This window comes from Macaca fascicularis, chromosome 7 (assembly GCF_037993035.2).
Source record: "Macaca fascicularis isolate 582-1 chromosome 7, T2T-MFA8v1.1".
NCBI lineage: Eukaryota > Metazoa > Chordata > Mammalia > Primates > Cercopithecidae > Macaca > Macaca fascicularis.
In genome coordinates, this window is record NC_088381.1 from 160,985,806 (window position 1) to 160,997,928 (window position 12,123).

At 55.1% G+C, this 12,123-nt stretch overlaps 1 protein-coding gene across 4 annotated transcripts in view; it reads right to left on the bottom strand.

Annotated features, from left to right (window-relative positions):
• Positions 1–12,123, bottom strand: part of ITPK1 (inositol-tetrakisphosphate 1-kinase) — a 182,490-nt gene that overhangs the window by 48,180 nt on the left and 122,187 nt on the right. For all 4 annotated transcript variants that reach the window (XM_045396898.3, XM_045396896.3, XM_073998133.1 and 1 more), the window contains one exon: positions 6,981–7,098. In XM_045396898.3, the coding sequence (XP_045252833.1) occupies positions 6,981–7,098 (118 nt within the window). The remainder of the gene's footprint in view (positions 1–6,980; positions 7,099–12,123) is intronic.

Consider the following 12,123-nt stretch of genomic DNA (forward strand, 5'->3'; position numbering starts at 1 on the left):
ACAGACAGGAACATTCTTCCCTAGAGGAAGGCGCCTCTCTCCTGCAGGGTGCCAGCCAGCCTCCATGAGAGCTCAGTTCACTCCTGTGAGCCTCTCTTGGGAGCCTCCAGACCACTGCCCTGGGCCACAGCTGTGGAAATGAGGAGCTTAGCAGAGAACCCAGCATCTGTTTCATCTCTGCCAGGGCCCTTAGGAGGCCTGGACCTGACAACCTCTCCAGAAAAAGCTGATCCAGGCTCCAGGGCCACTGTCCTCCAGGCACAACCCCCAGCCCTGGTGGGACAAAGGGGTGAGGCTGCCAGAGGGAGAGTGGGGAGCTCTCATTACTCTCCAGGGACCCCCCAACACCCTGCTGCAGCCAGGCCAGGGAAGAGATGGCACGGAAAGGGCCGCGAGTAGGCCTGTGGGCCTGATGTGGAGCTGGCTTTGGCTGTGGGGGTGCAGAAAAGGGGACGGGGTAGGGTGATCCTGGGGGCACGCTCCCTGAGGCCCTGTCCTGCCCTGAACATCTCCTGGCCTCTGCTGCCTCAACTGAGAGCCTGGCCAGCAGGACTGATGCTTCCAGGATTCCCGGGTCCCTGGGGGCTGACACAGCCTCGTCTTAGAATGTGAACGTGTGGATGGCTGCACAGGCGGCCCCTGGCTCCAGAGGACAGGAGCAGACCACACGGAAGGGTCAGCCAAGGGCAGGGAGATGGGAGGGATTCTGAGAATCAGCTGTAAAATAGATGTTTGTTGTAAAGGAACAGGGTGAGCTTTGGCATCAACATGGAGCTCAGCTTGAAGATGCACCAGCTCTGAAACCTCAACTAAGTTACCACAACCTCTCGAAGGTTCCACACCCCCATCTGTAAAGGGGGAACCCTGCAGCTGGGGGAAGGAGCAGCTTCGAGGACAGGAGGAGCCACCTTCACAGGCCAGACCTGGTCCCACATGCTCTGGGGCACCATTTCCTCCTCACCCCACGACTCCCGGACTGGCGGAGGGCACTGGCCTCCACACGGCACGTGCCAGGAAGGAGGCTCATGTGGACTCAGACCAGGGCTGACCTCGGTCCCAGCTGCCACCTCGTGCCGGCAAGGCACCTACCCGGCCTGGTCCGCAGCTGGCACTCAGCTGCCCTGGGGCATGGGAGCCACAAGCACGATCCTGCTCTGCAGAGCCTCCCCTGCACCCAAAGGGCGGGTCTCAGCCTGGGTGGCGGCAATAGCCTATGTGAAAACAAAAACAGTGGTGCTTTCACACATCCCCTAAGTCCAGGAAAGGGAACTACAAGCCAAGCGCCTCCCCCGAGAGGCCCCTACCTCACTGGCACCCTGTTCTCCCTCATTCCGGACCCCTCCATGGGGCATGCTGTCCCCTCACCTCAGCCCCGTGGTCTGGGCAGGCTGACACTGGGGGAGGCATGGGCAGGTACACACCGAGAGGTCGCTCTGCCCAATCTGGGGTGGGGCCACCACCTGAGATGCCCACTCAGCACGACCGAGGCACTGGCGACCCACTTCCCAGATGAGCGAACAACTCAGGGGAGAGTGACTGGCCCGGTCCCCCGACGGGCTAAGATTGGAAGCCTCGTCAGCGACAAGGTCCTTCTTTCCTGCCATGATGTGTGGCTGCCCTCAAGTGTCATTTCTTGGACCCCAGAGGGCACCCCCAGGGACGATGGCCATGCCACCAGCACTAGGAGAGCCTGGGCAGAACTCGCCTGCAGGCACACAGCCCCAACCCTACCTATCTTCGCCTCGGTCCCTCTCTCATCAGCCACAGGGGAGCTGGGGGCGTGGGAGGGGTACACACAGGGGTGAGGGGCTGGGCTTGAGAACCACTGGCTAAGAACAGACCCACACTGTGTGGGTTCTGATCCCAAATCTACCCCCAGTAGCTCTGTGACCTTATGTAACTTAAGCTCAAAGCCCCTCAGTATCCCCACCTCTAAATTGGAGGTAATAACAGAACCTTCCTCATAGGGTCATTAAGTGGATTAAATTAGCTACTATCTGTAAAGTATTTAACCCAGCGCCTGGCACGCTAAGCACCTGCCTAAGTGCTGACAGACGCACAGCTCAGAGAGGCCACACAATGCGGGGGGAGGGGGCGGGGGCAATGGGCAGGGTCTGAGGCCTTGACTCCAAGCCCCCACCCCACTGCAGCTCCCTGAGGGTTGACAGTCAGTTCCTGCCTCTGGGAGCAACTCCCCACCAATCACAAACACCCACCCCCAAGGCAGAAGCTTTTTGGGGAATTATTTCTCCAGGCTCTAAGGAATGTTACTTTCTCTTTGCTTGGTATCTACATTACTCAGTTTCAATCCAGCTTTCAAATGGCCTCTAAGATGAGCCCTGATTAAATTCTCATAAAACCACAGGCAGAAGCATTCAATCTGTGGTATGCACCCCCGTCCCCAGGAGGCCTGGGATCCCAAACGGGCCATCTGTCACCCCCAGAGCAGATGTGTGAGAGCTTCTAAGAAAAGGAGAAGAGGAGAGACTCCCGTCACCCCAAAGCAGTCAGGGCTTTCAAGGACCTCTCCAGCCTGTTGCCCAATGGTCAGAGACCTGCTGTCCCTGCAGACAGGGACACAAACCCACGCCTTGCAATTACAGCCCAAGTGCCTTCTCACACATGGTGCCTTCTCAGCCAGTTCAGGAGCCAGCTGGAGCCTTGCCCAGAATCGCTGAACCTGGGGTGGCACACCCACGCCTTGGCCTCGGGGCTTCCATCTCTGGACCCTGGCCCTGGGTGGCAGAGTGGGCTGCTGATGGGAGAAAGAGCCTGCAAATTCAATGTTTGTCACTGCTGCCTCCTCCCTCCCTCCCCAAGGCCTGCACCAGGGAATGCTTAATTTCTAGGAAGAATTAAGTGCTTGGTTTGAATTGAATCCAAGCTCACTGCTGCCTGTGCCTCTGCCTAGGGGGTGTGGGTGTGGGGAGGAACGTGGGTGTAGGTATAGGCATGGCTGCCTCCCAGAAGCAGTCATCTATGAGGGAAAGTTGGAGCCCTGGCATGCTGGGGTGGGTCATTCTGCAAGCCAGGATGCTGGTTGCTACAGGGAGGAGACTGCTGCCGAGGTCACAGACTGAGGCCAAAGCCCCAGCCAGAGGAGAAATTCCAAGGTCAATCAGCCATGGGAAAGGTAGGTCCTCAGGCAGGGACCCATGTTTTGGAAGGTGACAACATGGAAGACTGCCAGTGCTCCCCTAAAACTCATTCTAGCCCTTCTTCCACGGTGATAAAACCTGAGTTCTAGCTGGGCATGTGGCTGCTCAGAACAAGGACTCAATTTCCCGACTTCCTTGCAGCTTAGGATGTGGCTAATTCTGGCCAGTGTTGGTCCTGTAGCTTCCAGAACCCCTCCTTAAAAGACAACTAGGCCTTCTTCTCATTTGCTTCCTTTTTCTTAGTCGTCCTCTCCATCCTAATGTCTAGATCTTGGATATGAGGGCTGGAAATACAGCCATCACCCAGGACCAGATGGGCAGACTACAGAAGAATAAGGAGCTAGAAGGAGCCAGGGTCCCAGCCCCTGCACCCATGCTGGATGGCCTAACTCTGGGCTTTTACATCAGAGAGAAAGGAAGTTCTGTCACATTTAAGCCACTGTTATTTTAGGTCTGCTGTTAAAGTAATTTGAATGCTAACTGATACTAAGTGGGTGGGTTTGAAGCTGCCAGAGCTGAGGCAGAGAAATGACCCTGCTTCCCCTCCAGGCTCTGAATGAGACAAGGATGAGCTCTGGAAATGTGGAACTGAGAAGGCAGTGACCTCACAAAGGCTGCCCGGAGACAACGGGGTTGGGAGCTCCCAGCAGCAGGCCTCATCTGTCTCCTGGATGCAGAGCTGGGGTGGGAGAGGCCCTCCATGGCTGATGCTCTGCAGGGAGACAGATGGCCCACCTAAGCACAGACCCTTATCCAAGGGCTCTGCCTGCTATTCCTGGGAGAGCCTCCCCTTGTGCCATGGCCCAGCTGCCCAACCCCACCGCAAAGCAGGGGCTCTGGTCATCTCCCTCCCCCTGCTCATCAATGAGGATCCTAGCAGTCCTGAAGCGCCCACCCATCCCCCACCAGCTCTGTTTTCCCTGCAGCTGTCCAGATTCTCTGAAAACAGAGACAGCAGCCTTAGTGCCAGGGAGGGTGACAACCGGAGGAAGTCTCGCCAAGCCCCTTCTCCCAACACAAAAGCATGTCACTGGATTGCTGTGATTATCTGAGGGAACTTCAAGGGTAATTATGGCCATTTACAGTATGCCTGAAAGGGCTGAGTGCCTCCAGGAACAGCAGGGAGTGGAGGAGGGGGGCCCAGGGTGTGCTTCTCAGGAAGGCTCTCCGCCTCTGCAGCTTGTGGGGGCATGCAGCAGGGACCCACCCAGCAGTGCTGGTGAATGGACAGCCCCTGGGAGTCAGGAAAGGGCTCCAGGAAGTCCCAGCCTCTGACCGCCCTCCTGGAAGAATATGAGCCCAGGCACGGGGTGCATGATAAGGAAAACCCAGGGTGCAACATTCATGGCCCACCCACTCTACACTTCCTGCTGATCTAGAACCAAGCATGTGTTAGGGTTTGGTCAACGGCTCTCTCTCTGGACCTGTTGGGGACTGGGTCCTCTCCTGGAACACCCACAGCTCTCCCCCTTACGGGCAGCTCCTGAACTTTCTAATCTCCCAATGAACTAGGACACACCCTGCTTAAAATTCCTGACCTGATTCCTAACTGCCTCCACGAGAGGCCCAATTCCGAGCCAGGCAAGTGGGCAATGGAGGTACCTCCTGGGCCTGCCTCTCAGCGTGTGACTTCCTACGGTCCACCTCATCATCACTGGGTTCCTGCTCCCTGAACACAGCATACACGCTCATACCCCGGGCCCAGGCTCACTCTTGATCCCAAAGCCCTGGTCTTCTACTCCTAAAAATCTAGGATGTGAAGACTCAATTAGGATGCTGGGGTCCTGCCATCATGGTGGCGGCAGCTGGAGCAGTTGCTGTTCCCGGGTGACCCAATGGGCCAGTCCCATGCTAAGTGCGCTGCAGACATCATCCCGGGTATCCTGACCCTGACCCCATGGCTGAACCAGGTATCACCCACATCTTCCAGAACACCAGCAGAACTCAAATGATTGATTTGACTGAGACCACGTGGCTAACAAGAGCCCAGACTGGGACCCACACACAGGGTGCCTCCCTCCAGAGCCTGTGCCTTTGGCTCCAAAGGGCCCTTCAGCAGCACTGTCTTGAATCCCATCCAAACGTGTCACTCTTCAAATGGACGTGTCCGGGACATGAGATGTGACTGCTGGTCTGCCACCTTCTTCCACTCACTGGGCTTTCTCATGTTCTAATACAGCCTTCTGCTCTTCACACAGGCAGTGTCCAACAAGCATACCTTCTGGAAGGAGGCTGACTCCCTCTCCCAACATTTGACCAAACCTTCACCTATGGCAGACTGAGATGAAGGTGACCCCAGAAGGGAATGTACAGCTCTTTCTTCCCATCTGGGATTCTGGATGGCTCCAGGCAGACAGTGCAAAGGGAGGGGAAGTGCACAGCAGAGGCCAATCACTCCAGGCCCAGCAAATAAAGATTGCTGGCGTATGCTAAGAAAGCCTGCCCACAGGGGGCACCAGGACAAAACCCCCATTCTCTGCACCCACCAATGTGTCAGGCATTCAGGGAAAGAAGCCTCAGGAGCCCTTCCAGGACAGCCAGATCCAGCAGCCAGCTCTTCTGCAGGGCACATTCCTTCGAGAGGGAACCAAGGACTCACCCATTCTCCAGGCCAGGGTCCTCAGTGGTACCCATTTCAGGTTCTTCTAGATCCAGGGCCCTCTGGCCATCAAGCTCAGGAGTAGGGGCCAGGGAGCCTGAGTCAGAGAGACCTGGCTGGATGCTAGCCCAGCCACCTGAATGCTGTGTGACGTGGCACGTCTGCTAACCTCTCAGAGCCTCTGGGATTCATCTGTAAAATGGGAAGGCTTATCATGCCCACTTCTAAGTGTACCAAAAGGGAGAATACAAAGAGAGGGCCTAACCCAAAGGCAGGAACACAACACATACTCAATAAATGGTGGTCTCAGACTCCCATGCAGATGGTCTGCCTCTGGAGCTGTGAGCCAAAAGGTACCCACTGGTCCCACCAGTCACCATCACAGGAAATTATGCCCAAGGCCAAGTCACCATCCAGGTCAGCGTTCATAGCAGCCAGGTTAGGCCTCAATCATGGTCTGTAGGGCAGGGAGCAGGGGCTGCCTCCTTGACCCCAGGATAAATCCTCACAAAGCCTGAGGGTCCAGGCCAAGCACTTTTCCTTAAAATTAAACAAGAGCTCTCAGTAGGGCATACTTGGACCAAGCAGTGAACTAGAAGGTTACTGTTAACAGGAGTCTCTCCACAAAGTCTTTCTCACATAAACCCCCTGAGAATGCAGCCTTGAGTTCTCTGGCTCTGCCTGCCCCAGGGGTAGGGAGGGGTCGGGGTGAGTCCTCAGGGACAGGAGCCTGCAGTTGGCAAGGGAGGCGCTGCAGCGAAGAGGGAGGCCCCTGCCCTCCAGAACAGAGTGGACCCGTGAGGTCCAGCAGCCACATTACATCTCCACGTGTTTGATTTAAGGCCTTCAGTTTCTGTTTGTGTCCTCTGCCCAGTTACATAACTCCACTCGCCTGCCTGCCGCTGAGCTGTCTGCACACACTCCTGCTCTCCAGCCACTGTGTTACCAGGACACTTCAATGTCACCCATGGGTTCAACATAACAAAACAAAACCCTCAGAACCCCTTTCCGCAAGAGCACCCTGAGGCTTTCATTTCCTCACTGCTGGTCACAGGAGAACGCAAGGACCTCCCCAGAATGACTGCCCCATGGAATTCAAATGCTTCCTGCCCCAAAGTGCTTAAAAAGACAAGACCCCTCTCTCTCCACACCTCAGGCCGTGGCCACTTTGTGACCACAAAGATGGCCGCCTGCCACGGATGCGGTGCCACACATGTCCCTACCTTCCATGTAGGCCTCAATCTTCCGGATGAGCTCGTAGGACTTGGAGCGGTCGAGCAGGGTTCTGATGGCAGGCAGCGGGTCCAGGACGATGGTCTCAGGGTGGGCATCGATGTACTCCTGAAAGGGAAGCAGGCTGCTCTGGTTAGAGCGGGGGAAAGGCCAGGTAGCATTTCACCCCTTGTGCCCTCTGTACATCCATCCCGTCCTACCCTCCAGCCCTGGCTCTGGTGGAAGGTGGTGCATTCCAGCACTGGGGCATTGCAAGCAGTCACCCTGAGATCTGAGAGAGAGGCCTGACCAGGCCAAACTCAGAAATAGAGCGCCACGCGGAAGACAGCGAGGAAACCTCAACCAGGCTCAGGGCAGGCCACCTGACTCCGGACAAAACCTCACCCGGAAGCAGATCCACTCCAGGCGCTGGCTCCTCTGGGAGTGGCGGCCCCGTGCCCACACTGATAGGGACTCTGAGGCAGGGCCGGGGGAGTGGGATGAGGCCAGGAGTCATCAGACCGTCTGTGGGAAGGTGTGGCGGAGAGAAACATGCCACAGGGTGGGCACCGGCCACCCAGCACTCCTCAAGTACTGCACCTCCATACCTGCTAGCTTTGGGGTAGGCACGAAGGAAATGCAAGAGAAACTGTGACAAAAACCAGTCTCTAAGGAACTTACTATCTTCTTAGGGGAATAACCCTTACATGCGGGGAAGACACTGTTGTCCAGAACAGAACTCAATAAAATAACAGGCAGAATCCCACACCACCCTGGTGGGCCAGACCAACCCGAGCTGACATAGCAAAGGAGCCCACCCTTGCTCTCAACCTCCATGATTCTAAGGACAAAACTGGAATGCTGGCGTGACGAGAGGGGGTCTCGGGGAAAAAGCTGGCCTAAAGAAGGCCTCAACCAGCTGCTGCGGGTTGAATTGTGCCCCCCAAATATACGCTCAAGTCCTAACCCTTCAGCACTTGTGAACGTGGCCTTATTGATAAGGAAACAGGGTCTCTGTGGATGGAATGGAGTTAGGACGAGGTCATGCCGCATGTGGGTGGGCCCCAATCCCCTGGCTGGATTTCTTAGGAGAGAAATCTGAACACAGACACAGGCAGGAGGCCGTGTGGAGACAGACAACTGCAGTGACGCACCTACAAGCCTAGGAGGGCGGAGGGTGCCCACCCCCACCAGGACCCGGGAGAGGGGCAGGGAAGCTTCGCCCTCGGGGCCTCTGGAGGGAGCCACTGCTGATGCCCTGACTGCAGCTGTTGGCCCCCAGGGCTGGGAGATTCCCGTAGTGTTAGGCCTCCCAGTTTGTGATACTTGGTTACGACAGTCCAAGGAAACGGACACACCAGCGTGATTCCTCCGCCCAGCCAGCCCCTGCCCTCCGTTCACCATTCCGCAGCCTGTCAGTGAGGCCTGCACAGCCGGGGAAACGCACCCCAGTGCTGCCGTCCTAGTGAATCTTATGGACAGAAGGAAACCGCCATTTGGAATTACTTTTCTTCAGTGAACTTATTTTGGTCCTAGTGACCACTTGTTAAGCCGAAAGCCACTTTTAACACAAAAACCAGAGACTCATATTCCCACTTCTGCTCTGAAATCGGTCTCTCCTTGGATTTCGCGGCAGAGTGTCTGGCCCTAGGCTCCTTTCCGTCTTTCGGTCTGAAGGTTTAAAGACTTCAGCGGCAGCTGGCGTAACCTAGGGGAGGCCTCGCGTTCCAGTCCTCACGCCTGTGACTGTCCTCACCCCTTAGCCATCCTCTCCCTGTACACAAGTGCGAGGACCTAGATGCGGGGCAGGAGCGTCACAGCTCCCTCCGGCCGTCAGCAAGCCACTTGGCCACCAACCTGCTGCCTGTAGACAGTGGACCAGGCACTGATGCGGGAGAGCCCACGTCTGCCACCCACACAGAGCGTGGGGACTAGCTGAAGAGTCTCCTTAAGGAAGGTTTTATGTAGAGCTGCCCTGGGGCCAAGCAGCCATGCCCAGTGCCTCTCACCTGACAGTCTCAGCCTCACCCAAGTGCCTGCACCTGATCCCTCATCTCACTTGGGGGCTCTCCATGGGCAACTACCCCTCTCGGCACCATTTCATCATCAGAGTCTGTCCTTTTAAACGCAGTCCATGCTTCCACGAGAGCAGGTCACTCATGAGGCCCTCCCCGCCGAGACTCACACATATGTATGAAATCATATTCATAGCACAACATTAATAGCTGGGTGCAGTGGCACAAGTCCATGGTCCCAGGTACTTGGGAGGCTGAGGTGGGAGGATCACTCAGGCCCAGGAGACTGAGGCTGCAGCAATGTACAATGATGCCACTGCACTCCAGCCTGAGCAACAGAGTGAGACCCTGTCTCCAAAAAAAAGAAAGAAAGAAAAAGAAATGTCAATATTAAAAGGTCATCCACTCAAGAGACTTCACATCACTGACAGTGCTCTGGGCATTATGTGGGGTGCAGCAGATACTTGGATGATCAAAAGCCTTCTCTGCTTCACCCCACCAGATCTATAGTCCTGGCCAGCAAGTTCATGTCCTCGGTTATGAGCTAAAGGCAGTTGGCTGTCCTCACTCCCCTACCCTAAACACACCAGGAAGAAGCCTGGTGTAGTGGGAAGGCTATGTGACCAGGAGTCAAGAAACCCAGGTGCCCGGTGTCATCACCTCTCAGAGTCACCGTTGGGCAAGTCACTTGGCTTCTCGGCATCTCAGTCTCCACATCTGTGACATGAAGAGTACTGCAGATGCCCTTAGGGTCTCTGTAAAGATGGCCTCTAGTTCTAAGGGTGTAAACAGACTGAGTAAATGAAGAGTGTATTTGTAAAGGTAAACCTGAAGGCTACACAGGAGAGCTGTTCTAGAACAGGACGGACCACTAGCTAGAGGCATTCCAGGTAACGGGAGGGCCACCCACGCATTTGCTGCCTTCCTTCCAAAAGGGGGCCAACAGTCGAGCACGTGCATGGGACGAGCCAATTCTCCCTCGGCAACTGAGGCTGCTTAGAACACAGACATGCTCCTTCCTCCCCTCAAAGTTCCGAGAACAGTCTCCGCTCAGTTCTGAATAAATGAGGGCGATTCTGATTCCATGTTTATGCGTTAGGACAGTGACCTTTAAAGAGAGAACTCAGATTCATTAAGACATGAAGTTAAGCCAAACTCATGAGGAAAGAGGCTGCATGAAACCAAAGGGGAAAACATCTGACAAGCAGGCGCCAACAAGCTTTTGACCGGGCATGAAAGCATCGGCATTAACAGAAGAATTCCTCCTAAACACGATCTCTTCTAGGATGGGGACAGAGAGGACAAAGAGTTTTCCCAGTCGCCTCGCTATCCACAAGTGGACTTCGTGCCAAGCTTTCCAGCTTATCTATTATACTGAAGGCCTCGTGCATTTTTCACAGGTCTCTTAGAATTACCAATCTGCTGGGCGGGTGAGCACCCTGTACCACTTTATCACCACTCAGAGGAAGAAAGGCACAGCCGTCTCCACGCCAAATGGTAAGCACATGTTCCCTCGCAGGGCCTGCTGGCTAAAGGACACCAAGAGCGCGATCCTGGAGCCAACAAGGGCAGCCTGGCTCTAGGCAGACATTCAGCCCCCGCCAGGATGAGGGCTGGAACACACCTGGGGCAGAGCATCATGGTGCCCGCCCACAGCACAAGCTCCCTCAGGCTTTTTAGAGGCCCCAAGCCCATGGAATGATGCCAACAGGGACAACCGGCCCTTTGCTAAGCTGTCACTGAGAATCTGAGCAGAATGAGATGAACGCCAGAGATACACTCTTTCCTCCTCCATCCTCACAGGCAGGAAATGAGCAGGGGGTGAGACACAGGGATTTGCTCCTTCTAATGGAAAATGCTGTCAGAGTCCTGAGTTCAGATTCTGCCTCTGACGCTGACTCGTCCTGGGCAAGGTCCACTCTGAATAAAGCCTACCCGAGGTAGCTGCTGTGGGCATCATGGAGATCACGGATGCAAAAGGAGTTTGTAGACACAAAAATGAAAGGATTCTCATTACCCTGCAACACCTGGGCTCCTAGGGCCAAACCCGACACAAGGTCTCGTCTCACCCTGCCTTGCCCTGTGCAGCTGACCCCAGGGAAGCCAGCCATGCCCATGGAAGGGGGCTGTGGTTCTGGCCCATGCCCACCCTCCTGTTGATGCCAGGGTGCAACGCAACCTCCCACCTCCAACCCCGCTGGCAGCCAAGGCTCCAGGCAGTGACCTTCCAGGGCATTCATTTTTCAGAGATGCAACTCGAAAAGGACTTACAGATTAAATAGGAATCTGGGATGTGTTTCAAAACAATCTGGGTTGGGGGCAGGGACAGAAGTAGGTGAGGGACGGATGAAATGAGAGTGGCTGCAGCTGCTAACGCATGAGGCTGGGAGGTGGTACCTGGGAGCACGTTGCGGCATTCTCTCTTCTCAAATATTTTTAATTTCCCATAACACAAAGTCTGGGGGGAAATGGGAGGCAGGTAACCAGATCTTCCCCTTCTACCCTGCACCCCTAGGTGTGCCAGAAATGGATTCAAACACCAACACTATCTTTCAAGAAGAAACAAGAGCCAGCTACCCAGATGGGAAACACAATGAGAGATTAAGTATAGTAAGGATAATAATAATAAATAAAAATGATCATAATCAGTAATCATTTAAAAATAAAGGCAGTGGCCACTTACCTGGGACTTGCTATATGCACACTGCTGGACAAAAGGGTTTTCAAAGGCACTGCTTCTTTCAATATAAAAACCCTATTGGGTAAAGGCCCAAACTATAAAACTTTTAGAAGAAAACACAGTCATAAATCTTCATGACCTTGGATTAAACAACAGTTTCTTAAATGTGACCCCAAAAGTGCAAGACAGAAAAAGAAACAGATGAAGTGGACACCAGGGAAACTGGAAACCTCTGGAGTTCCGGCCCCCATCTGCCCTAGGCCTGTGCTCTGAGGAGAGGCTGTGCGTGGCCCGCCTGCCAGAGGCCCAGGGGCCGGACTGACCCCCTAAGCCAGCAGGGACAGCCACACGCAAAGCAAGTCCTGACAGGTCTTGTAGCACCTTCCCATATTTGGGGGTCCCCCACAGCACAGTGAGGGTGGCAGGGCTTCTCCCCATTTTTCTCAGGACCCTGAGACT